The sequence below is a fragment of the Hemitrygon akajei genome, chromosome 6 (genome assembly GCF_048418815.1).
Source record: "Hemitrygon akajei chromosome 6, sHemAka1.3, whole genome shotgun sequence".
In the NCBI taxonomy this organism is placed as follows: Eukaryota; Metazoa; Chordata; class Chondrichthyes; order Myliobatiformes; family Dasyatidae; genus Hemitrygon; species Hemitrygon akajei.
In genome coordinates this window covers 55,202,980-55,230,672 of record NC_133129.1, presented here as the reverse complement: position 1 = coordinate 55,230,672, position 27,693 = coordinate 55,202,980, and the positions used below count along the sequence as shown (strand labels likewise).

The 27,693-nt window shown below is 40.5% G+C and overlaps 1 protein-coding gene across 6 annotated transcripts in view; it reads right to left on the bottom strand.

The window, feature by feature from the left end:
• The window catches only part of LOC140729074 (lysine-specific demethylase 4C-like), a 373,937-nt gene that overhangs the window by 47,663 nt on the left and 298,581 nt on the right, over window positions 1-27,693 (bottom strand). For all 6 annotated transcript variants that reach the window (XM_073048378.1, XM_073048374.1, XM_073048377.1 and 3 more), the window contains 2 exons: window positions 14,938-15,123; window positions 14,121-14,291 (listed from right to left, as the gene is read on the bottom strand). In XM_073048378.1, coding sequence (XP_072904479.1) covers window positions 14,121-14,291; window positions 14,938-15,123 — 357 coding nt within the window. The remainder of the gene's footprint in view (window positions 1-14,120; window positions 14,292-14,937; window positions 15,124-27,693) is intronic.

Sequence of the window (27,693 nt, the reverse complement as noted above, 5' to 3'; positions counted from 1 at the left end):
TAGCAATGAGAAGAGGGCACGTCCTCATGATGGGAGTTCTTAACAGTGGACAATGTCTGAGACATCACCTTTTGAAGATGTCCACAATGCTGGGGAGGCTAGTGCCCATGATGGAGCTGCCTGAATTCACCACTTTCTGATCCTCTGCAGCTGTTCATCTGTACCAGATGGGGATGCAGCCAATTAGATTGCTCTCCACAGTACATCTGTAGAAATTTGTGAGCCTTTGGTATCATAACTACTGTTACGTGAAAAGTCTTAGACACGTACTGTATATATAGGTAGAGGGCCTAAGACATTTGCACAGTACTGTATTTGTCAACATGGAGCAGAGTTTGTAAATCTAGCAGGAGCAACTGATGTTGGGAATGGCAAGGATGGAGTGCTGCGGGGAGGGGTGTTGAACAGGTGGCAGAGAAGGAGTGCCAGGGAGGGAGTGTGGCATGTAAGAGCAGATACTCCCAGCCCTGAGACACCAGGCAAGGTCGTTTGATTCCAAACAATTGCTTTATGATCATTATAAACTATCTTTCTGGTGCTTTCTATTCCATCCCACTTCTTTCTCCTTTTTCCAACCATGATTTCCCTCTCATTTCACAACAAAGGCCTATATCAGAATCAGGTTAATCACTCAGGTCATGAAATTTGTGGGGTTTTCTTTACGGCAGCAGTACAGTGCAATACATAAAATTGCTGCAGTATTATGCAAAAGCCTTTGACACCATTGGTATATAGGCTTTTGCATAGTCCTGTAGTCTTCTCAACTCATCAAATATAACCACTGTCATGCCGTCTTTATAATTGCATCAATATGCTGGGCCCAGAGATTAATATGCTGGGTCTGATCCTCAGAGATGTTGACACCCAGGCATGTGAAACTGCTCATCCTTTCCACTTCTGATTCCTCGATGAGGATTGGGGAATGTTCCCATGACTTCCCCTATCTGAAGTTCACAATCAATTCCTTGGTCTTATTGATTTTGAGTGCAAGGTTGTTGTTGCAATACCATTCAACCAAATGATCTATTTCGTTCCTGTACACCACCTCATCACCATCTGAAATAGTTGTGCCTAGCCACACAGTCCTGAGAGTAGAGATAGTAGAGCATTGGGTTAAGCATGCATCCTTGAGGTGTGTCAGTGAGGAGGACATATTATTTTATGTTTGTAGTGACTGTTGTCTACCAATGAGGAAGTCAAGGATACAGTTGCAAAGGGTGTTACAGAGACTGAGGTTTTGGAGCTTGTTGATTAGTACTGAGGGCATGATGGTATGGAACACTGAGCTGTAATTAACAAACAGCAGTCTGAGATAAGTATTGCTATTTTCCATGTGACCTAAGGCCGAGTGGAGAGCCAATGAAATTGCATCCGCTGTAGACATAGAAACATAGAAAATCTACAGCACAATACAGACCCTTCGGCCCACAAAGTTGTACCGAACAAGTCCCTTCATTAAAAGTCTTTTAAAAGACCCTATCATATCCGCCTCTACCACCATTGCCGGCAGTCCATTCCACGCACTCACCACTCTCTGCATAAAAAACTTACCCCTGACATCTCCTCTGTACCTACTTCCAAGCACCTTAAACCTGTGTCCTCTTATGGCAGCCATTTCAGCCCTGACTATCAGAGAAAAAGCCTCTGACTATCCACACGATCAATGACTCTCGTCATCTTATACACCTCTATCAGGTCACCTCTCATCCTCCGTCGCTCCAAGGAGAAAAGGCCAAGTTCACTCAACCTGTTATCATAAGGCATGCTCCCCAATCCAGGCAACATCCTTGTAAATCTCCTCTGCACCCTTTCTATAGTTTCCACATCCTTCCTGTAGTGAGGTGACCAGAACTGAGCACAGTACTCCAAGTGGGGTCTGACCAGGGTCCTATATAGCTGCAACATTACCTCTCAGCTCCTAAATTCAATTCCACGATTGATGAAGGCCGATACACCATTTCAATTCTTAACCACAGAGTCAACCTGCACAGCTGCCTTGAGCGTCCTATGGACTTGGACCCCAAGATCCCGCTAATCTTCCACACTGCCAAGAGTCTTACCATTAATACTATATTCTGCCATCATATTTGACCTACCAAAGAGAACCACTTCACACTTACCTGGGTTGAACTCCATCTGCCACTTCTTGGCCCAGTTTTGCATCTTATCAATGTCCCGCTGTAACCTCTGACAGCCCTCCATACTATCCTCAACACCCCCCACATTTGTGTCATCACCAAACTTACTAACCCATCCCTCCACTTCCTCGTCCAAGTCATTTATAAAAATCACAAAGAGTAAGGGTCCCAGAACAGATCCCTGAGGCACACCATTGGTCACCGACCTCCATGCAGAATATGACCCGTCTACAACGGCTCTTTGCCTTCTGTGGGCAAGCCAGTTCTGGATCCATAAAGCAATGTCCCCTTGGATCCCATGCCTCCTTACTTTCTCAATAAGCCTTGCATGGGGTACTTAGCAAATGCCTTGCTGAAATCCATATACACTACATCTACTGCTCTTCCTTCATCAATGTGTTTAGTCACATCCTCAAAAAATTCAATCAGGCTCGTAGGGCATAACCTGCCCTTGACAAATCCATGCTGACTATTCCTAATCATATTATACTTCTCCAAATGATCATAAATCCTGCCGCTCAAGATCTTCTACATCAACTTACGAACCACTGAAGTAAGACTCCCTGGTCTGTAATTTCCTGGGCTATCTCTACTCTCTTTCTTGAATAAGGGAACAACATCCGCAACCCTCCGATCCTCCGAAACCTCACCCATCCGCATTGATGATGCAGAGATCATTGCCAGAGGCTCAGCAATCTCCTCCCTTGTCTCCCACAGTAGCCTGGGGTACATCTCATCTGGTCTCAGCGACTTATCCAACTTGATGCTTTCCTAAAGCTCCAGCACATCCTCTTACTTAATGTTCAAGCTTTTCAGTCCACTGCAAGTCATCCCTACAATCACCAAGATCCTTTTCCATAGTGAATACTGAAGTATTCATTAAGCATCCTTGCTATTTCCTCTGGTTCCATACACACTTTCCCACTGTCATACTTGATAAGTCCTATTCTTTCACGTCTTATCCTCTTGCTCTTCACATATTTGTAGAATGCCTTGGGGTTTTCCTTAGTCCTGTCCACCAAGGCCTTCTCATGCCCATTCTGGCTCTCCTGATTTTTTTCTTAAGCTCCTTCCTGTTAGCCTTATAATCCTCTAGATCAAGTCAAGTTACCTTTTATTGTCATTTTGACCATAACTGCTGGTACAGGACACAGTAAAAACGAGACGTTTTTCAGGACCATGGTGCTACATGAAACAGTACAAAAACTACACTGAACTACGTAAAAACAACACAGAAAAAAAAACTACACTAGACTACAAACCTACCCAGGACTGCATAAAGTGCACAAAACTGTGTAGGCACAGTAGAGGGCAATAAGTTGGTGTCAGTCCAGGCTCTGGGTATTGAGGAGTCTGATGGCTTGGGGGAAGAAACTGTTACATACTCTGATCATGAGAGCCCGAATCCTTCGGTGCCTTTTCCCAGATGGCAGGAGGGATAAGAGTTTGTATGAGGGGAGTGTGGGGTCCTTCATAATGCTGTTTGCTTTGTGGATTTAGCATGTAGTGTAAATGTCTGTAATGGTAGGAAGAGAGACCCTGATGATCTTCTCAGCTGACCTCACTATCCGCTGCAGGGTCTTGCGATCCGAGATGGTGCAATTTCCGAACCAGGCAGTGATGCAGCTGCTCAGGATGCTCTCAATACAACCCCTGTAGAATGTGATGAGGATGGGGGGGTGGGAGATGGACTTTCCTCAGCTTTCGCAGAATGTAAAGACACTGCTAGGCTTTTGTTGCTATGGAGCTGGTGTTGAGGGACCAGGTGAGATTCTTCGCCAGGTGAACACCAAGAAATCTGGTGCTCTTAACGATCTCTACAGAGAAGCCGTCAACGTTCAGCGAAGAGTGGTCGCTTCATGCCCTCCTGAAGTCAACAACCATCTCTTTTGTTTTGTTCACATTCAGAGACAGGTTATTGGCTCTGCACCAGTCCATTAGCTGCTGCACCTCCTCTCTGTATGCTGACTCATCGTTCTTGCTGATGAGACCCACCAAGGTCATGTCATCGGCGAACTTGATGATGTGGTTCGAGCTGTGTGTTGCAGCATAGTCGTGGTCAGCAGAGTGAACAGCAAGTGGTCTAAGCACACGGCCCTGGGGAGCCCCCGTGCTCAGTGTAATGGTGTTGGAGATGCTGCCTCCAATCCAGACTGACTGAGGTCTCTAACATTACCTACTCTCTGAACCTTTTGTAAGCTTTTCTTTTCTTCTTGATTAGATTTACTACAGCTTTTGTACACCACAGTTCCCATCTCATTGGAATGTACCTATGCAGAACTCTTCACGAATATCCCCTGAACATTTGCCACATTTCTTCCATAGCTTTCCCTGAGAACATCTGTTCCCAATTTAAGCTTCCAAGTTCCAGCCTAAGAGCCCCATAATTCCCCTTACTCCAATTAAATGCTCTTCTAACTTGTCTGTTCCTATCTCTCTCCAATGTTATTGTAAAGGAGATAGAATTATGATCACTATCTCCAAAATGCTCTCCCACTGAGAGATCTGACACCAGACCAGGTTCATTTCCTAATACCAAATCAAGTACGGCCTCTCCTCTTGTAGGCTTATCTACATATTGTGTCAAGAAATCTTCCTGAATACACCTAACAAACTCCACCCCATCTAAACCTCTTGCTCTGGGGAGATGCCAATTGATATTTGGGAAATTAAAATCTCCCACCACGACAACTTTGTTATTATTACACTTTTCCAGGATCTGTTTCCCTATCTGTTCCTCGATATCCCTGTTACTATTGGGTGGCCTATAAAAAACACCCAGTAGAGTTATTTACTTCCCGTTCCTAACCTCCACCTACAGAGACTCCGTAGACGCTCCCTCCATGACTTCCAACTTTTCTGCAGCCGTGACACTGTCTCTGATCAACAGTGCTACGCCCCCCACCTCTTTTGTCTCCTTCCCTGTCCTTTCTGAAACATCTAAAACCTGGCACTTGACGTAACCATTCCTGCCCCTGAGCCATCCAAGTCTCTGTAATGGCCATCACATCAGAGCTCATCCACTTTGTTCACAATACTCCTTGCGTTAAAATAGACACATCTCAAACTGTCGGTCTGTGCGTCTCCCTTCTCTACCACCTGCCTATCCTCCCTCACACACTGTCTCCAAGCTTTCTCTATTTGTGAGCCAACCACCTCTTCCTCAGTCTCTTCAGTTTGGCTCCCACCCCCCAACAATTCAAGTTTAAACTCTCCCTAGTAGCCTTAGCAAACCTCCCCACCAGGATATTGGTCCCCCTAGAATTCAAATGCAACCTGTCCTTTTTGTACAGGTCATACCTGCCCCAAAAGAGGTCCAAATGGTCTAGAAATCTGAATCCCTGCCCCCTGCTCCAATCCCTCAGCCACGCATTTATCCTCCACCTCACTCTATTCCTATACTCACTCCTATAATTCTGAGACTACCACCTTTGCGGTCCTGCTTCTCAACTTCCTTCCTAACTCCCTGTAGTCTTTTTTCAGGACCTCTTTCCTTTTCCTACCTATGTCGTTGGTACCAATTGACACCATGACCTCTGGCTGTTCTCCCTCCCACTGCAGGATATCTTGGACGCGATCTGAAACATCCCAGACCCTGGTACCTGGGATGCAAACTACCATCCAAGTTTCTTTCCTGCGTCCAGAGAATTGCCTGTCTGACCCCCTAAATATAGAGTCCCCTATCAATACTGCCTTCTTCTTCCTTTCCCTACCCTTCTGAGCCACAGGGCTGGACTCTGCGCCAGAGGCATGACCACTGTTGCTTTCCCCAGGTAGGCTGTCCCCCCCCCCCCCCCCCCAACTGTACTCAAACAGGAGTATTTATTGTTCAGGGGAATAGCCACAGGGATACTCCCTGGTACCTGACTCTTCCCCTTCCCTCCCCTGACTGTTACCCACTTGCTTGTCTCTCGTGGCCCCGGTATGACCACCTGCCTATAACTCCTTTCTATCACCTCCTCACTCTCCCTGACCAAACGAAGGTCATCGAGCTGCAACTCCAGTTCCCTAACTCGGTCCCTTAGGAGCTGCAGCTCGACACACCAGGTGCAGGTATGGCTGTCTGGGAGGCTGGGAGACTCTAGGGCTTCCCACATCTGACACCGAGCACAGAACACCGGCCTCACACACATTCTTCCTTTCCACAATTAACACAGGTAAACCTACCTCGCCTGGTCCCGTTACCGTCTAAGCCCGTTGAGCCAAAGCCCTCTCACTCTGCCTACCTCTCACTCCACTCTCAGACCTATTGAAGCGAAAGACAAATTGTAGCAGGTCCAGGTTCTTGCTTAGGCAGAAGTTGATTCTGACCATACCCAACCTCTCAAAGCACTTCATCACAGCAGATGTGAGTACAAATAGGTGACAGTGATTGGGGCAGATCACACTGCTCTTCTTGGGCACTGGTATGGCCACTAGTACAGCCAAGACAATATGGTTCAAGTATAAACCCTAGAAGTTGTTCAGTGTTCCTTTTCCAAAATCCAGTAAGGTGAAAGAATCAAAACCTATCAAAAGAAAACTAAAAAACAAGTACTTCTGAATCTGTGCACAAAATTAATTCATAAGGATTTAATCCAGAAGTTATCTGAAAGTTATATTCATAATGAAATGGCTAAGCAAGCTTTGGATGCTTCAGCAAATTTTGAGTAAGCATCTAATACAGATCATTGTCATAGTTTAAAATAAACCTAATTTTAAAACATTTTTCAATTGGTATTGAATATTCCATGAAAACCACAATGTCCATCTAAAGTACTGTAGCTCCATTTGTTCCTGTTTAGTCTATATCCCACAAAACCTTTCCTATCTTGTCCCAGTTACACACCTCCCTCTGCATGAAGAGGTGCCCCTCAGACCACTTTTAAATGGGTGTTTATCTTGTAGGTGAGTTCAACTTCCCTAATATAGATTGGGATCTCTTGTGTGCTAGTTACTTAGATAGAGCAGTATTTATTAAGTGCATTTAGGACAGTTTTTAAAATCAATATATAGACAGTTCAACAACAGGACCTGGTGTTTGGTAATAAGTCTGGCCAGGTGACTGACCTTTCAATGAGAGAACAATGAGGAAACAACTCTTTAAGCTTTAAGGTAGCAGTAAATAATGATAATTATGGACCTTGCAAGATAATACTAAATTGGAGAACAAATTACAAGAGTACTAGGTAGAAATTAAGAAAAATTAATTGGGAACATTTGACATGTGAAGGGCCTTTAAAGACCAACTGAACAGAGCACCACAGAGTGCTCTGATCTGGATTCTAAACACTGGCTCCTGCCCTGACTCTTCATTTATGACTCTGACCTCTAACTGTCCCTCATTCCTGTCCAAAAACAATCTCTATGAACCTAGAAAGCAGCTAAGTCTGAACCAAGATGTTGACAGACATCACAGCTCAGTGCCATTTTGACCAGATAAAGAATATCGTGGATAAATTCTCAGGATCTAATGGAAAATACATGGGTTTAGTAAGATTTTGACAAGGTTTCTCATGGGAGGCTCATCTAAAAGATTAAGATGAATGAGATGAAAATTAGATGGCTGGGTCAGGAAGTCTGAAGATGATATGAAAACTGGTGGTGCTGTTGTGGATAATAGAAAATTAGCAAAGGGTACAGTGGGTATAGGATCAGTTGGAAATATGGGTGGAGCAAACATAATGACCTTGACAAACACTTGGCTGAGGGATGATAACACCCTCAAAAACATGTAAAGGAATATGCAACCAGATTGCTCAAAACTTCCCTGTTATTCATTATAATCATGTATAATGGCTTCAAATCCCCATTTGTATCAGTTCACCATAGCCCTCAATTTCGATTCTGTATTTTCCTCCCTATATGATGACTCCCCTCCTAGTTACACCTTTTAATCCTTGTCTGGCCCAGAATGCCACAGTTTCTGTGTACTTCTTATCACTAAATCACTTTCCAACCCCACTTTACAACCAGCAATTCTTCAAGTCTGCATTTTCACATGAATTAATGTAACCAAATAAAAATTGATTGTATAATCGAAGTTAAATGGAAGATTTTTACCCCTTAATTTATTAGTTAATCTCAATATCAACAGTTAGGAAATTGTATTAATGGCAGAGAAAGAAACATTCCAACACAAAAGACTTGTCTGAAAGGCATATAACTACAACAAATCATTAATAGCTTGGTCATATTCTTACTGATATGGAGAAGGTGAAGTGAGGTGGCAAATGAAATATACATTATCAATTAAATTTGCCACACAAGAGATTCTGCAGATGCTGGAAATCTTGAGCAAAACCACAAATGCTGGAAGAGCTCAGCAGGTCAAGTAGCAACTATGGTTGATGAAGGCTTGATGAAGAGTCTTGGCTGAGATGTCAACTGTTTATTTCTCTCCATAGATGTTGCCTGACCTGTAGAGTTCCTCCAGCAATTTGTGTGCACTGTTATTCACTACAATCCTAACCTTGTTGATAATGATATGCCTTCAGATATATTTTACTTAACTCATATAGAAGCTCCTGAATGTCAGTATGGGGTGCAAAGAACTAATTTTAATATTACACTTAGTCTAAATAATTGAGAAGTAAACAAAGGACAAATATAAGCTATTGTGGCGAACCACTTTCTACACAGGTGAACCGGCTCACAAAATGGCGCGCGCATCAGCAGAGAGGCCAGCCCCAAAATGGCACTGGGCTTTCTTGTTCACCAGCAAGGGGAAAAAGCCCGTGCGCGGGAAGTGACTTTTGTAATGCACCTCTGACGTCATTTCCGCCCGGAAAGGGTGGGAACGGAACTGTGTAAAAGCCAGTGCCGCGAAGTTTGAATAAACTAGTCTGGAGTGCAACTTACAGACTGTGTGTCGTTATTTCCAGCTCTGTGCGAAGCACATCGCTACATTGGTGACCCCAACTGTCCAAATGGGATTTGGACAAAAGATGATCGACTCTTCATCTATTCACGCAGTTTCGCTAAAACTGCCAACTTTCTGGACGCTGCAACCACACGTGTGGTTTGACCAAGCAGAAGCCCAGTTCCAGATTTGGCAGCTATCTTCTGATTCCATGCATTAGTATTACATGGTGAGCTCCCTTGACCAGGAGACAGCCGCTCAGGTTGAGGATTTCATACAGTCACCCCCGCAAGAAGGCAAATATGCAGCATTCATATAGCTACACTATATACATTCACAAAGTAAAGGTTTGAAAATTTCCCTCCAATAAAGTCTTCATGATTGAATACTTTTAAAGCCCAAATAAAAATAAACAATATCTGATATTCAGGCTAGCAAAACTTTTTTTCATGAAAGTTGTTAAATGATATGCATTTATTTGCTGAAAACATATTTTACAGGGCTCTGAGCATTTGGAAACATAACCTCTCTTTGAATAAGCAGAACAACTGTGAACAGAGGAAAAAGAGTCAGCAGTAACGAAGCTAAAGTCCTAACAAGAACCAACAGCAGACAGTAAAAAGAGAAAGTCAGGCCCCTCCCATGCCAAGATGAAAAAAATTATTGAGTGAGGCTATCTGTTCCTAAATTTCTTTCTATCACTTTGTTATTATTCACATTTCTATTTCTGTCTTTGAAGTCCAAAGCAGCCTACACCCAAAGTTGTATGAATATCATCTTTATATCAGTTCAGTTTGCATAGCATAACTAAAATGACAGATTGAGTTTATAAAGAAGAACCCTCATAGCAAAAATCTGTCTCTCCACATAAAGACCATGAAAAAGTACCTTCAGGGAACTATATTCATTGTTCTGTTTTTTTTTCAGTCACTGAAGACATAGAGTTACAGAGCAGTGTAACTATAGGTCTTCAAATGATTCTGATTTTTCAGTTTGAGCATCTCCATCAGCACCAAGCCACTGTTGTTTTACTGAGTTTTACTGATGGAAACTAATTTCAATTTCTAGTACATGAACAATCTGAAGTGGTTGACATCTATGGAATTAGAATAAATATAATTAACAGGTGACACATTAAAGTAAACTTATTATCAAAATACATATGTATATGCCACCATATACTACCTTGAGATTTGTTTTCTTTCACAATAGAACAAAGAAAAACAACAGAATCAATGAAACACTACACACAAAGACTGACAAGCAACCAATTTGTGAAAGAAGACATCAGTGCATATACAACAAATAAATAAATAAATTAGCCCAAAGGTTGTGGGATCAATTCAAATTTGAGGTGACTGAAGTTATCCACTCTGGTTCAGAAGCCTGATAGTTGAGGAAGTTTAACTGTTCCTGAATTTGTTGATGTGGGACCTAAGCCTTCTGTAGATTCTTCCAGATGCTAGCAGCAAGACGACAGCATGGCCTGGGCAGTGGGGATCCTTGATGATGGATGCTGCTTTTTAGTGACATCAGTCCTTGTAGATGTACTAAATTGTGGGGAGGGCTTTGCTTGTAATGAACTAAGCTGTATCCACCACCTTTTAGACCATAAAACCACATGCCAAAAGACATAGGAGCAGAATTAGGCCATTTGGCCAATGGTATAGGCACCTCCATTCTACCAAAGCTGATTTATTATGCCTCTCAACCCCATTCTCCTGTCTTCTCCCTGTAGCTTTTGATGCCCTTACAAATCAAGAACCTATCAACCTCTGCCTTAAATTTACCCAATAACTTGACTTCCACAGTAAAGAATTCCACAAATTCACCACCCTGTGGCTAAAGAAATGTTTCTTTGTATTTCTGTTCTAAAGGGTTGTCTTTTTATTCTTAGGTTGTGCCCTCTGGTCCTAGACCCTGCCACTAAAGGAAATATCCTCTTCACATCCACTCTATCCATAATAGAATAGTAACCTATGAAAGACTGCACCAACTTGGGTATTCAACTAGTGTGCAAAAGACAACCAACTGTGCAAATACAAAAAAAGAAATAATAATATTAAATAAATAAACAATAAATATCAAGAACATGAGATGAAGAGTCCATGAAAGCAAGTCCATAGGCAGTGGGAACATTTCAGTGATGGGCCTGGTGAAGTTGTGTGAAATTTTCCCTAATGGTTCAAGAGCCTGATGGCTGAGGGGCAATAACTGTTCCTGAACCTGGTGGTATGTGAGCTGACACCCCTGTACTTTCTTCTTGATGACAGCAGCAAGAAAAGAGCATGACCTAGGCGGTGGGGGTCCCTGATGATGGATGCTGCTTTCCTGCGACAATGCACCCTCCAACAATGCAGCCTGACCTCCTGAGCTCCTCCAGTGTTTTGTATACTGAGTCAAATACCCAGGTCCCTCCACTCTTTCCTGATTTAGGTTGATTATTTCATTGCAAATAGTTGGCTATGATGTTACACTACACATGGGTTGAAGTGTTTAGGGAGGAATCAGAATCAGTATGTGAAATATACCAAAATTGATTGTGGTTTGGTGCCAAGCATAAATTACAGGACACTTACATAACAGACTACACAACAGCAACCAGCAATTTACAACATAGTAATGTAAGCAGCCATGAGCAATCAACAATTAGATATAGATGTACAGATAGATACTTTATTGATCCCAAAGGAAATTACAGTGTCACAGTAGTGTTACAAATGCAGAGATATACAAATATTATAAGTACAAAAGAATAAAAAATAAGTTACCTCAAACAGTCAAACATGAGGGGGGTCATTACTTTCAAAGCTATAGGTTGACACATTATACAGCCTAATGTCCGAGGGTAAGAATGACTTCATATAGTGCTCTTTGGAGCAGTGCAGTTACCCTAGTCTATTACTGAAAGTGCTGCTCTGTTCAACCAAGGTGAGGAACATTGTCCAGAATTGCCAGGATTTTCCGTAGGGTCCTTTGTTCTACCAGAGCCTCCAGTGTGTCCAGTTTGACTCCTATAACAGAGCCAGCCTTTCTAATCAGTTCATTAAGCTTGTTGGCATCAACAGTGTTGATACCATTGCCCTAGCACACCACCACATATAAGATTGTACTAGTGACTATAGACTGGTAGAACATGTGAAGGAGAGCCCTGTTTACTCCAAAGGGCCTCAGTCTGCTCAGGAAGTAGAGGTGACTCTGGCCCTTCTTGTACACAGCCTCTGTGTTGGTGCTCCACTCAAGTCTGTCATCCAGGTGCACCCCCAGATACTTAGAGGTCCTCATCATCAATAGTAACAGGGAGCAGTACAGGCTTAGTCTTCCTAAGGTCCATCACCATCTCCTTTGTCTTACTGATGTTGAACTGCAGATGATTCAGCCCACATCATTTGACAAAGTCTTCTACCAGGGCCCTGTATTCATCCTCCCATTCTCCCTTTACACATCCAACTATTGCTGAATCAGAGAATTTCTGCAGATGGCATGACTCAGTACTGTATCTAAAATCCGATGTATACAAGGTAAATCGGAAGGGAACCAATACAGTCAGACCCCTGTGGGGCCTTAATGCTGCTTATAACCATGACTAACACACATTTCTGAAGCCACACATACTCTGGCCTGCCAGTCAGGTATCCATTATCCAGGATTCAATGGAAGTGAAAACCTACATTGAATGGAGCTTTTGCCCCAACAATGAGGGCTGTATAGAATTGAAAGCACTTGAAAAATCAAAAACATGATCCTCACAGTTCTGCTCTGCTTATCCAAATGGGAATAGGCTCTGCTCAGCGGGTAGATGACAGCATCGTTGACTCCAATGTGCTCCTGGTAGGCAAACTGGAGAGGATCAAAAACTGATCTGATCAGGGGCCAGACCTGAGCCAGGACCAGCCTCTCTAGGGTCTTCATGTTGTGTGAGGCTGACAGAACGGTCACATGAGCAAACATCAATAATCAAACTTAAATAAATGTAAACATATGAATAGGCTTAACAATTATCAACAGAACAATGAGAGCAGGAAAGACCATTTAATGGATGTTGTGCAGGGGCAGTTAGGGTTTTATACTTGAATGAGTTCTGTTGAGAAGCTGGATAGCTACAGGAAAGAAGCTTCAGAGATTATGTGTGGTGATGGACTAGTAGCATCTCCCTAATGGAAATTTGGTGAATAGGTGACTGCTAGGGTGGATGGAGTCAGCAGTAACTTTACCAGCTCTTTTCTTTGCTCTAGTAATGAACAGGACTACTGACGTCAGTAGCTGATAGTCAATGATCTTCTCTGCTATGTGGACTTCTCAATGCAATCTGGACTTGGACAGGCGGTGGGAAACCAAGCATTAGTAGAGGTGGTCAACACTCTCAATGACAGCTGAGTAAAAATTCATGCAGATATGCACTGAGATGTTAAGATTCTAAGACGGTGTAGGAAGAACAATCTCTGCTGGCTTTCCTAGTGATGAGTGTAAGGTGCTCATCTCACTTCAATGTATTAGTAATGGTAGTCCTAGGAATTTCAATGACTAAACCACAGACACAACATGACTATTAATTTTCAGGGGGGGGGGCAGTGTAAGGGGTTGTTGGCAGGTCAATCCTCAATTCCACTGAGCTCCAAGTTGTTATGAGCACACCATGCTGCAAAACAGTCTACCTCTGTTTGATAACAGGTCAGATAATTATAGAGATGAGACCAACTACAGTTTTAGGATTTTAATCCTCTAAGCTTTAGGATTTTAATGGAAAAAGCAATTAAATGAAAAGCTGATGAAAGTGAATAATGGGATTAAAAAACTGGGTATAATGAAGCATTTTAATTCAATTTAAATACAATTTTTTTGCTTTAAATAAGGGTGAGCCAAAGAAGGCAAAGTAAATTGTATCAATTTCTCATAGATCTGGCTTATCAATCAAATATGAGAGGCCAGTTGCAAGTTCATTGCTTGTGTATTTCCTCAAAAGGCAGTACCACAGTCTGCACAACTCCCTTCCACACCCCTGGAATTCAGTGTGGTTTAAGGCAACTTAAAAGCAGTACAATTAAGACAAAGATGGAATGGAATAAACTATTTTGTTTCAGATACTGAAGAGGGGCTAAGATTTCTTACTTCTATAAGCTGAGTAAAAACAAGTTACTTACAGCAATGTCCTCTGGAAACAGATCATCACTAAAAGAACCATCATCAAATATGACCTCGTAGAAAGTTTGTGAGGAAACTCTGGTGACTCCACAACTGTAATACCTTCCATTCCTGTGCTTAGAGATGACTGTTTGTCCAATTGCTAAGTCTTGGAATGGTGGTTTGTTTTTCTTCATTTTGAAGTGGGAAAAGACAAAATAGAAGTTTAACCACAAGCAATTAGTTCACAATGACAAATAATTTCATTAGAATACAGCAATATTGGCAATGTGGCAGAATAATATTTTATACCGTTTTTGAAAAATATAGTTTTTCAATGTACATTTATTAATCTTCCATTATAAACCACAGAGTAATTGTTCATTAGTTTTTTGTTACTAAGGTGAAAATATAAAAACATATTTAATGTGCTTAAAATTGCATTGAACTTACTAACCTTATATAAATTTAAGTGTCAGGTTCAATATAACAACCTATTAATCTCTTTCAGTAAATTATATTTTAAAGTATTTTAATTAATAGTTCAGAGCAATATGTTATCTAAGTCCATTTGATGAGTCACATTAAAAACGAAATTAGTGACTGCAAATTATTTTCCTTCTGAAGGAAATATTTAAAATGCATGCTGGCAATACTTTCCATACTTACCACTAATTTACCCCATTCATCGCAAATAAAGTTACAACTAGCCTGTGTATTTATTTTTAAAATTTTGATGATCAAACAGCCAAGGTATTACAAAATCAATCCTTGGATTTTGAAATCTAATTTCTGAATTCACAATCTGCTAATGTGCTCTCTACATGAAATACTTACCACTCTCGAATTTGTCTTGTGTCTGAAGCACGTGATGAGGACGATGTATGGCCAGTCATCTGCTTCCATTACGATTCCTGCTGCATGGGCACAGGTTACATGGAAGGATGTTGGGCAACGCCCATACGAACACTGAATACAAGCACCCAAAGTCTTTTTAACTCTCTTCCTGCAGAAAACACATTTCTGTAAGGGAAAAGAAGAGTTATGTTTAATCTTCAGGAAGGGTAAGATGAGGCCACATGAACCAATCCTCACAGAGGGATCAGAGGTGGAGAGAGTGAGCAATTTCAAGTTCCTGGTTGTCAAGATCTCCGAGAATCTAACCTGGTCCCAACATATTGATGAAGTTATAAAGAAGGCAAGACAGCGGTTATATTTCATGAGGAGCTTGAGGAGATTTGGTTTGTCATCTAAAACACTTGAAAAGTTCTACAGATATACCGTGGAGAGCATTTTGACATGTTGCATCACCGTCTGGTATGGGGGAGGAGGGACTACTGCACAGGATCGAAAGAAGCTACAGAAAGTTGTAAAATTAGTCAGCTCCATCTTCAATACTAGTCTCCACAGTATCCAAAATATCTTCAAAGAACAGTGCCTCAGAAAAGCAGCGTCCATTATGAAGGACCCCCATCACCCAGGACATGCCCTCTTCTCATTGTTACTGTCAGAAATGAAGCACAGAGGCCTGAAGGCACACATTCAACAATTCAGGAACAGCTTCTTCCCCTTAGCCATCTGATTCCTAAATGGACATTGAACCCTTAAACACCACCCCACTTTTTTTGTTTTTATGACAAAATTTCAAGACATACACCTGTCATATTAAACCTAATTCTGATTCAGATCTTTAAATACTTCCAGCTCTCAGGAAAGGTTTTGTTTTCTTACTCAGTTTAACCAATGAAGCATACATTCACTGTTACTTCAATATAAGCACCATCATAACCAAAAAACAAGTTAACTGCTTTTAACGTAGATTAGCAGGGATGATCCAAACTATTAATTCAATGAGCTGTTAACTTGCAATGATACAACACAATTCTCTAACTGGTGACTATCTACTTAATTACTTCTATTTAGAACCTACAGGAATACTATACTTCACTTTGTATTTCTGCAATATTATTATGCTTACATAGATCTCCCTTTAAAAAGACTATCATTGCAAACATTTTATATTGACTTGAGAAATAATCTCCACTCTTTCCATGAGTATCTTTACTAATCATATTATTTTCTCTCTCCTTAGATAAATCTGTCTTTTCTGTTTTAATTTTCACTTTCTCTTCTTCAGGATTCAACTGCTAGTTTTTAAAGTTATGTTACCGTGTTAAATTTGTTCTGCACTCTTTCATATACATTTACTCTATTCTTTTCACTCTCAACCTTTCTGCAACTGAAGCATTTTATTTTCTCTTTTCCAGTTCCAAAAATGCACTGACAGTTTTTTCAGACTTGTCGCTTGGTCATCCTATTCCTGACATTATCTTGTACTTTAAATTATCCATGATTGAGTTAACAATACTCATTTCAATACCAATATCACGGAAACTAATAAAGACAGTACTAACGATATCCTTTTTGCCCCTCCATTTTTGTCATGAGTAATAGTTCTAACCAAATTGCATTCTTTGACTTGACAAACAGAAGGTGATGGAAAGTTTTACATAAGAGATTCCTAATTAAAAATGAGGCACAAGAAATTGTATACCATGTGTTTAGGGGTAGGGAGAAGAGAAAAATTGCAGTAGACTATCGTGAGATATAAAATAATTGTATGGATTTTGTGGAACAGTATTCACTGTGATGAAGTTGGAAAACTGACAGCAAATTTGGATTTTCATACATAGCACAGTCATTCTGCATTCAGGTTATGATAATATGGACCTTTTATCATTAGAATGGAGAATTAGTTAGATTATATGAGTTAATTTGCACATGAATCTCATTCTAAAAATGTTATGTTGTTTGTTGGACAAAGTCCAAGAGAGTTTTAAAAAGTGCAGTGAACCATAATTGCCTTTGAGCATTAAAAATAATTTGATATTGCTTGTGAAACCTGCCAATAAATATCTCATAAGATCATGGATTTTAAGATAAAATAATTATATAAACGCATGGTAACTTTTAAATGTTTATGTTCTGATCTTTATTTAATACTTTGTAAAAATAGTTTTTGTTCCTGCTTTACTGTGTGAAGGGTTTAACGTGATTAGTTACTCCACCAGTTTAATGGTATCACAGCCACTTGGCACCAAAGATGCTAAGGAACAGGTGCCCACAGTAACTCACAGTGGAAAAATAACTAGCTCACTACACAGAGTTCCACATCTCTGAGGATGGACTTCTATTGGTATAAGTATTGAGGATCATTGTTTTGTTACTGAGTACAAAATCCAAGCCCTTATTGAACTGAGTGCGCTTGTAGCTTATCACTAGCTTCAGGTCTCCAAATGCTTAAGTTCTGAAAGTGAAGTTCCAATTCTGAATTATAGCCTGAGATCCAATAAACAGTAGTTTACTATTATGCCTCTTGTCTTTCTTTGGATAGCATAACATGAATGATTGAGGAATATTGACCGCAAATATGAAGTGAAAACTTATCTCAATAAAATCAAACACGAGGAAACCTGCAGATGCTGGAAATTCAAGCAACCCACACAAAATGCTGGTGGAATGCAGCAGGTCAGGCACCATCTATAGGGAGAAGCGCTGTCGACGTTTCCGGCCAAGACCCTTCGTCTGGACGCTTCTCCCTATAGATGCTGCCTGTCCAGCTGTGTTTCACCAGCATTTTGTGTGTGTTGCTCAATAAAATCAATTGGCTGTAGCAATGGCAGACCAGCAGCATCTATGGTATAGAGTATAGTCAACATTTCAGGCCCAGATCCTTCATCAGGTCTGGGGGAAAAAAGATGAGGAGTCAGAGTTAGAAGATGGAGGAGGGGAGGAAGAAACACAAGGTGATAGATGAAACCATGAGATGGAAGGGGTGAAGTAAAGAGCTGGGAAGTTGATTTGCAAAAGAGATATAGGGCTGGAGATGAGGGAGGCTGATAGGAGAGGACAGAAGGCCATGGAAGAAAGAAAAAGGAAGAGGAGCACCAGAAGGAGGTGATATGCAGAGAAGATAAGTTATGAGAGGGAAAAGGGAATGGGGAACGGTGAAGGGGAAGACCATTACCGGAAGTTGGGAGAACCTCTGGAGAACTCCCCTCCACTGCCATCAACCTCACAGTTCCCTCACCCCACACCTACGGTTTCTATCTCCTACCCAAGATTCACAAACTTGCCTGTCCAGGTGGACCCATTGTTTCTGCTAGTTCCTGCCCCACTGAACACATACCAGCATATCACAACTCAGTTTTATCCCCTGGTTCAGTCCCTTCCAATCTACATCTGTGACACTTCACTCCCTCTTGATCTTTTCAATCATTTCAAGTTCCCTGGCCTTGATCATCTTATTTTCACCATGTCCAGTCCCTATACACCTCCATCCACCACCAGGAAGGCTTCAAAGCTCTCCGTTTCTTTCTGGACACCAGACCTAACCAGTTTTCCTCCACCACCATATTCTTCCATCTGGCAGAACTTGAACAATACAACTTTATTGTATTGAAGTGAATATCACATGTAGAGGCAGTAACAAGTAAACTGCTGACTAGCACCAAACTTCATATAATTATGTGTTGAATCAGACTTAAAAGCCGAACATTTTAGTTGGATGAGGACAAATTTCTGGGAAAGTATCAAGAAAGTTATCAGACAACTAAGTTAGGAAGTTGTGCTTGTTGAAGACACAAAATTTCTGAAATTTCATGAGCAAATGACAAGTAGAAAAGCTCCCTTTGTCCTGACAACATAAATGGGTGTTTTAAGTCAGAGAACATGTCCTAAGGCTGCATGGTCGATCCAATTATTGAATGAAAGTTTTGGAAAAGTAATTACAAAACAAGCAGGCTGTCATTCAGCAGAATTGAAAATAATGGCACTGCACACAATTACTACAGGAGTTATTACTGAATATAAGTTTAAATCATCTTAAAATCCATATTCTAGACTGTTAACATACTTTGAATCCTCATGAAGTTTCAAGTGCAGTAGTTAATCGTATTCACTATCAATCTGGGATTGTTTAATTATTAGCCGAACACTCAAAATGCTGAAGGCTTTCAGCAGGTCAGGCAACATCTATGGAAATTAATAAACTGCTGATGTTTCAGGCCAAGAGCCTTCATCAGGACTGGAAAGGAATGGGGAAGATGCCAGAATAAGAAGGTGGTGGGGGGGGGGAGAGGGGGGGAAGGAGAACAAGTTAGAAGGTGATAGGTGAACCCAGATGCTGGGGGAAGGGAGACAAAGCAAGAAGCTGGGAGGTGATAGAAGCACCTTAGTTAGTCCTCCTTCCCCTCCCCCACCTTCTTATTCTGTCATTTTCACCCTTCCTTTCCAGTCCTGATGAAGAACCTCAGCCAGAAATGTCAACTGTTTATTCATTTCTATAGATGTTACCTCTCCTGCTGAGTTCTTCCAGCATTTTGTGTGTGTCTCTCTGGATTTCTGCCATTTGCAGAATTTTGTACATCCCACTATTAGTATAATGGACATAAGAGTTTGAGTAAAAGAGGGAACACTACAAAAGGAAGTTTAAAAAAAATGAAAAGTTGCAAATACTAATGAAAAGTTCTAATGCCTTATGGATTACATCAGAGAAGTTATGGAAAATCAAAGTGCATGAGTGTGCCTGAAATTATTCTGAACATTACTCAAACCTCACCTGGGACAAAGCATTCAGTACTCATTGCACCATCTCAGGAATATCCTTGGAGAAAATCCAACAAAGATTCATCAGCATGAAATATTAAGTGAGAAGTCTGAAGTATTGTCAGAAATAGGGTGAATATGTTGTATTCTCTCATGGACAGCAATTAAGGAGATGGTCTGACAACAATAATAAGAAAATGGACATGATAATTATGGAATAGTTCTTTCCTTTCCTAGGGAAGTCCAAATAAATGTAACCTGACAGCTCCTGCTCAGAAAGTAACAAGTGGATTCAAGAAAGACTTCTTGCAAAAAGTATTGCTGAGCTTGAACTCTGTTTTCTGTAAAAAGGAATTGCAATTTTATTTGTAAAATTGGGTCATTTTACAATAAAGAGGAAAATGAGAACTGGATAAAACCTATTCAAATAATACTGAAAATGTAAGGTGGCTCTGATGGTTCCATCTACATAGAACATATAACATACAACAACACAGCACAGTACAGGCCCTCTGTGCCAACCTACTCAAAGATCACTTGAACAGTTCCCTCTTATATCAGCCTTCATTTCTCTATCATCAATTTGCTCATGTGAGAGCTTCTTAAATGACCCAAATTTATCTACCTCTACTACTACCCTTGCAGGGTGTTCCACGTATCCACCACTTTCAGTGTAAAGAACCTACCTCTGATATTTTCCCCTATACTTTCCTCCAATCACCTTAAAATTATGACCCCTTCTGTCCTGGGAAAAAGTACCTGGCTATTCACTCAATCTATGCCTATTGTCTTGTACATCTCTATCAAGTCACCTCTCATCCTCCTTCATTCAAAAGGGGAACCCAGCCCGCTCAACTTCTCTTCATAAGACATGTCCTCTAGTCCAGGCAGCAACTTGTTAAATCTCCTTTGCACCCTCTCAAAAGCTTCCATATCTTTCCTACAATGAGGTGACCAGAACTGAACACAAAATTCGAAGTATGGTCTAACCAGGGTTTTATAGAGCTGTAACATTACATCAGGCTCTTGAACTCAATCCCTTAATGAAGGCCAATACACCATACGCCTTCTTAACAAATCTTTCAACTTGAACGGCAGCTTTGAGGGATCTAGGGATGTGGACCCCAAGACCCTTCTGAACTTCCCAGAATTTTGCCATTAACCCTGCTTTCTGCCTTCAAATTTGGCCTTCCAAAATGAATCACTTCATACTTTTCCAGAATGAATTCCATCTGCCACTTTTCAGCGCAACTCTGCATCCAGTTTGCCCCACTGCAACCTTCCATACTACCCACAACTGCACCAACCTTAGTGCCATCTGCAAACTTATCAACCCACCCTTCCACTTCCTTATCCAAGTCATATATAAAAAAAGCTCCAAGAACAGGGGTCTTGGAACTGATCCTTGCAGAAAGCTACTGGTCACTAACCTCTAGGCAGAATACTCTCCATCTAATACTACCCTTTGTCATCAATGGGCAAGCCAATTCTGTATCCATACAGCCAAGTTTCCCTGAATCCCATGTCTCGTCTTTCTGAATGAGCCTACAATGGGAAATCCCATCAAATGCATTACTAAAAATCCATATACATCACATCCATTGCTCTACCTTCATCAATGTGCTCTGTCGCATCCTCAAAGATCTTAATCTGTTTGGAAATGACGTTATTTCTTTCCTCATAGAAGAATAAGAATGCTAAAACTGAGAGGATTCAACACTAACTACCAAAGAAGATGTACATACCAAGGGATTCTTTATTTTTTGGAAAAGTATTTTACACAGAGAGCAGCTGATATCTGGAAAAGGCTGCCGGAAGAGGTAATTCAGTCAGATACAATCACCAGATTTAAGCAACATTTAAACAGACACAAAGAGGAGGAGGAGGAAATGGAACTAATATGGGCAAATGAGTTAACAGTGGATGGTCAAAAAGGTCATAATGGAAATAGTGGGATTAAGAGTCTGCTTCTCCACATAACTCTATGATTCTAGTATTATTATGTCAAGAATGCATTGTGGCTAATTTTGATCTGGAATAAGTCATCCACTTGGCAGATTTTTAAGTGAAAAGTAATGACTAAAGCTTTCATCTTGCTAAATGACCAATAGGAAGGCCTTGAGAGAACTGCCTTTTAATCAATCTATGAGACCTTAAAGTTAAGTCAAACCAAGCAAAAAATGGATTAGAAAATCATTGATATACTGGCAACATTAAAAATAGATCTTAATTAGCACAATTGGGCCATTTTGCCCATCAAGTCTGATCTGCCATTCCATCACGGCTGATTTATTATCCCTCTTAGCCCCACTCTCATGCCTTCTCCCCATGACCTTTGATGCCCTTACTAATCAAGAACCTATAAACCTCCGCTTTAAATATATCCAATAACTTGGCTTCCACCACTTTCTGGATAAAGACAGTCCTCCTCATGTCTATTCTAAAGGAATGTCCCCCACTATAGGAATAAGCCTTTCAATATTCAACAGGTTTCAATGAGATCTCCAATCATTCTTCTAAACTCCAGTGAGTACAGGCCCAAAACTATCAAATGCTTTTTTCATTTAACCCTTTCTTCCTGGGATCATCCTTTTAAATTCTCTGGACCCTCTCCAATGCCACACATTATTTCATAGATAAGGGGCTCAAAACTGCTCACACTACTCCAAGTGAGGTCTGACCAATGCCTTATAAAACTTAGAATTATATCCTTACTTTTATACTCTAGTCCTCTCGAAATGAATGCTAACATTGCATTAACTGGCTGATGAGGTCCATAGTCAATAACAATTTCGATAACAACTGAAAATTTGGCTGGCAGGTGGGCTGGAACTTGTAGCAGAGCTAAGTATAATAGTGGCAATGGTCCTTCTAAACTACAGCCAATAGCAAAGCCAAAACAGCTCTTGGCAAAGTCTGCACAATATCGCAGACTTCAAAGCTAAGCACAGTGGTGCTGCCAACATCGCTGCCTCTCTCCCAGATGAGCTAAATCTTTTTTATGCTTGGTTCGATATCGTCAACACCGAGCCCCCAAGGAGGGCTGCTGAAGTGACCTGCAACTTATTCATCTCTGAGGCTGAAGTACACAGGCGTTTCCAACGAGTGGACAGAACCGGACGGCATCCCAGGGCAGGTACTTAGGATGTGTGCGGAACAACTGGCAGATGCATTTACAGACATTTTTAATGTCTCCCTCTCCCAGTGTAGAGTGTCCTCCTGCTTGAAAACATCCACCATTGTCCCTGTACCTTAAAAAGAGCAAAGAAATATGTCTGTACGGCTGGCGGTCTGTCGTTCAATAAAAAGCAAATTTTTTGAGAGGCTGGTCAAGGACTACATCTGCAGCACACTATCACCCACATTAGATCCCCTACAATTTGTCCTCGCAACTGATCGACAGATGACCCAATAGCCACAGATCTACACACCATCCTTACACATCTGGAGAAGAAGGAGACCTCAGCCTTCACCCTGCCTTGTGCAGCAGGATCCTGGACTTCCTGTCAGATCGCTGGCAGGTAGTAAGAGTTGGCTCCCTCACTTCTGCCCCTCTGACCCTCAACACAGGTGCCCCTCAGGGCTGTGTCCTAAACCCCCTCCTTTACTCTCTACATACCCATGACTGTGTCGCACCCCCCCCCTCACAGCTCCATTCTGCTAACTTAATTTGCTGACGATACTACATTGATTAGCATTATCTATAATAATAACAAGGCAGCCTACAAAGAAGAAGTCATCACCCTGACACAGTGGTGTCAAGTAAACAAACTCTCCCTCAATGTTGCAAAAACAAAGGAGCTGGTTGTGGACTACAGGAGGAATGGAGATAGGCTAACTCCTATTGACATCAATGGATCTGGGATTAAGAGGGTGAACAGCTTTAAATTCCTCGGCATACACATCACCGAGGATCTCATGTGGTCTGTACATACTGGCTGTGTGGTGAAAAAGACACAACAGCGCCTCTTTCACCTCAGACAGTCGAAGAAAGTTGGTATGAGTCCCCAAATCCTAAGGACTTTCTACAGGGACACAACTGAGAGCATCTTGACTGGCTGCTTTACTGCCTGGTTTGGGAACTGTAATTCTCTCAATCACAGGACTCTGCAGAGAGTGGTGCAGACAGCCCAGTGCATCTATTGAATGTGAACTTCCCAATATTCTGGGGATTTACAGAGATAGAGGATCCAAAGGATCATTGGGAACCCAAGTCACCCCAACCACAAACTGTTCCAGCTGCCACCATCTGGGAAATGATATCACAGCATAAAAGACAGGGCCACAGGCTCCAGGACAGCATCTTCCACCAGGTTATTAGACTGATTAATTCACCCTGATAAACTCGTATTTCTACGCTATATTGACTGTCCTGGTGTACATATTATTTATTACAAATTACTATAAATTGCGCACTGCACATTCAGCCGGAGATATAACATTAAAGATTTTTACTCCTTGTGTATGTGAAAGATGTAAGGAATAAAGTCAATCGATTCAATATCAAGGTCACAGTTGGAATGATGACTACTATTACAGACTTGATTGGTGGTTAAGATGTGTTGATGTGTACAGTTGCTAAGTAAGTCTTGTACATTAACATGCAACTTCCATTTTGTTGGATTTACTTAACTGCATGACAAATGTCTTTGTTTAAAGATGATGTTTTGGATAAAATTTTGTTGCATTTTACAGACAAATATGCTATGTAAAATGATTGGAATCAGCACAATATTCTACAGATACTTTTGATGCATTTCTAAGTTCTCTAATAGAGATACTCTCTCCTTCTCTAGTTTAAATTAAACCCCAATCTACAGCTCTAATACTTATTTTGCCAAAACAATAGCCACAATTCTGTTTAACTGCAACACATCCACAGGAAGATCTTTTTATTTTAGCTACAGATCACTGCCATAAATCAAAATACTCATTTCCTATAACAGCACAGTATTCAGCACAATATTCAGGACAATCATACCCTCAGTTGTAATCAACAGACTCCAAGACATGGACCTCTGTACCTCCCAACGCAACTGGATCCTTAACCTCCTCACCGGGAGACTCCTCCTCGATGACCATCAACATTGGTGTACTGGTGCTTAGCCTGCTGTCTATTGTCTTTACACTCACAATTGTGTGGCTAGGCACAGCTCAAATGCTATCTACCAATTTGCTGACAGCACTTCAGATGGCGAAAAGGAGCTGTACAGGTGCAAGATAGATCAGCTGGTTGAGTGGTGTCGCAGCAACAACCTTGGACTCAAAGTGGGTAAGGCCAAGGAATTGATTGTGGCATTCGGGGGGGGGGGGTTAAATTGAGGGAACGCACACTAGTCTTTACTGAGGGATCAGAAATCGAAAGGATGAGCAGTTTCAAGCTTCTGAGTAAAAATATCTCTGAGGATCTTTCCTGGGCCCAACATATTTACGCAATTACAAACAAGGCATAACAGTAGCTAGGTTTCATTAGGAGCTTGGAGGAGAATTGGCATGTCACTAAAGACACTTGCAAATTTCCACTGATGTATTGTGGAGAGCATTCTAACTGGTTGCATCACTATCAGGTATGGAGGAGCCACTGTAAAGGATCAGAAAAAGCTGCAAAAAAATGTAAACTCAGCTAGCTTCATCGTGGGCACTAGTTACCCCAGCATCCAGGATACCTTCAAAAGGCAATGTCTCAAAAGGCAACATTCATCATTAAGGTCCCCCATCACGCAGAACATACCCTCTTCTCATTGCTACCATCAAGGAGGTGATATAGGAGCCTGAAGACACATACTCAATGTTTCAGGAACAGCTATTTCCCCTTTGCCACAGGATTTTTGAATTGACAAGGAACCCATTAACACTAACTCAGTAGTTTTTTCACTCTCTTTTTGTACAACTAATTTAATTAAAAAAAAATTTCGTATATATTTTTATTGTAATTTATAGTTTTATTATGTATTACAATGTATTGCAGCTGCAAATCAACAAAATTCATGAAATATGCCAGAGATTTAAACTTGATTCTGACTTTCTTTTGGCTGCATAATCCACTCAACTTTCAAATGGTTTGCATTTATGCTAATTTATGACTGATTTGGGTAACAGTCCAGTTAAGGTGATATACACTAATTTTAATTTTGATCTTAGATCCTCCAATTCTTACACCAGAATGCAAGACTTCCTTAAATGTTAATTTATCTGCAACAATGGATCCTACCCACTGCACTGCAAGCCCTTCCTCAGCAGCGGGGTGCTGTACTTAACCATACCAGCAGGCAGCAAGCCTTTAAGACTTCTAATCGTAGTTGCAGATAATAGTCCCTGTCTATCTGCTACAAATCCAGAATTGCTTTTTAGTTTAATGATTTCCTGCAACTCATATACAAAGAGTGCCACAAATGAATTATCACCAGAGAAAACTCATTAATTCAAAATTTCTAAATGATTATGTCCTTTAAGCCACAGATGCCAATTCATCTTTCTTTACACGGTTGAGATGAGCAACAGCTCCAAACCACAACAATCATTATCCCATCGGCATTTTCAATAAAAATTTTCAGCAAAAACGAGTGGACTAAAGTTCATTACAGCTCAATAAAGTACTCCCTAAAGAACAGTATGTCTTTTTAAATGAATTGAAGACCCAAGAATAGTGTGCCATTGATGTTATTTGGAAAATAAATGTCATTCATATTTACAAAATAATGAAAAATGATTTTGAAAATGTATATAACCCTTTTATTTATCTATCCAACAAAAATACTGAGTGGTATCAAGATTTAAGATGAACTGTAAAACACTGTATTTTGGCATTGTAAGAATACCTTTTTAGATGATACTGAAGGGATTATAACAGGGGATATGAAAGATTTCAGAAGAAGAAAAGCAGAGTATTGGAGGATTAGAAATAGGTAGAAAAATGGAGAAGCATTAGAATCAGAAGCACAATATCATGTCCAACAACGTATCAGAATTAAAGATGAAGCATTTAAAGATATAAGCAATAAATGAAGAAAAGTTGTCGATCGCTGAATAATAAGCAATAAGAACTACCATTTATACTGCAGATTTAACACAAAAAAACTTCAAAGATACATCATACAAACACTATCAAAGTAATCATACTTCAGAAACAATCATTAAAAGGTGAAGATTTTTTGGAAGAGATTAATAAATGAGGTGGAAGTGAAAAAGCAGATTTGCTTTGTCAGACACTTCTGAGCGTAGGAAATTGATTTCAAAATATCACTGAGTGTATTAGTTTTATGGAACCATTCACTAAATCATATTAAGAGTACACAACACAGAGAATAATAGTTTAGAATGTTTAGCTTGAGTTTATATCTACTAGGTCAATTTTAGACCATTCCAATTTATTTTGTTATTCTTTGAATACAAAACATTTGTACCATTTCCAAAGAACAAGCAAGTAAAGATATGGCCAACAAAATGAAAAGATATTTCAAATGATTCCAAAAACGGATAAAATTCAAGAATAGTCTCCAAAAATAGGTATAATGTACTTAGCTCACACATAAAACTTAAGTACCTTTATATTAACTTTTTGAAAATAATTTATTAGCTGCCAACATGGATTTGAAATAGATAGTGACACTGTAATCTGATACAATAGCAATACTATCCTTCAGCTAAATTTCTCCATAACCACATCAATTCACAGTTCAGTGGATGGAAATTTAAAATTTTAAAAACCATTACTTCCTGTCTCCCTCTAAATACAACCAATTTAATAACACTTTTCTGGGAATACCTCAAAGCCACCAAATTCACACATATTACTCTCCGTTTATTGCAAAAATCTATATGTTTACTCCTTTCATGTAGTAGTTGAAGGCACCAAATATCGCAGAAACTCAGTGTGCTTCTTATATGAAATGTCTTACTTTAAAAGCTGTTAGTTTAAAAATTTTTTCAAATGTTCATCCAAATAACCTATGTATAGGTTACTCCCCGTTGAACATCGACGGCTCC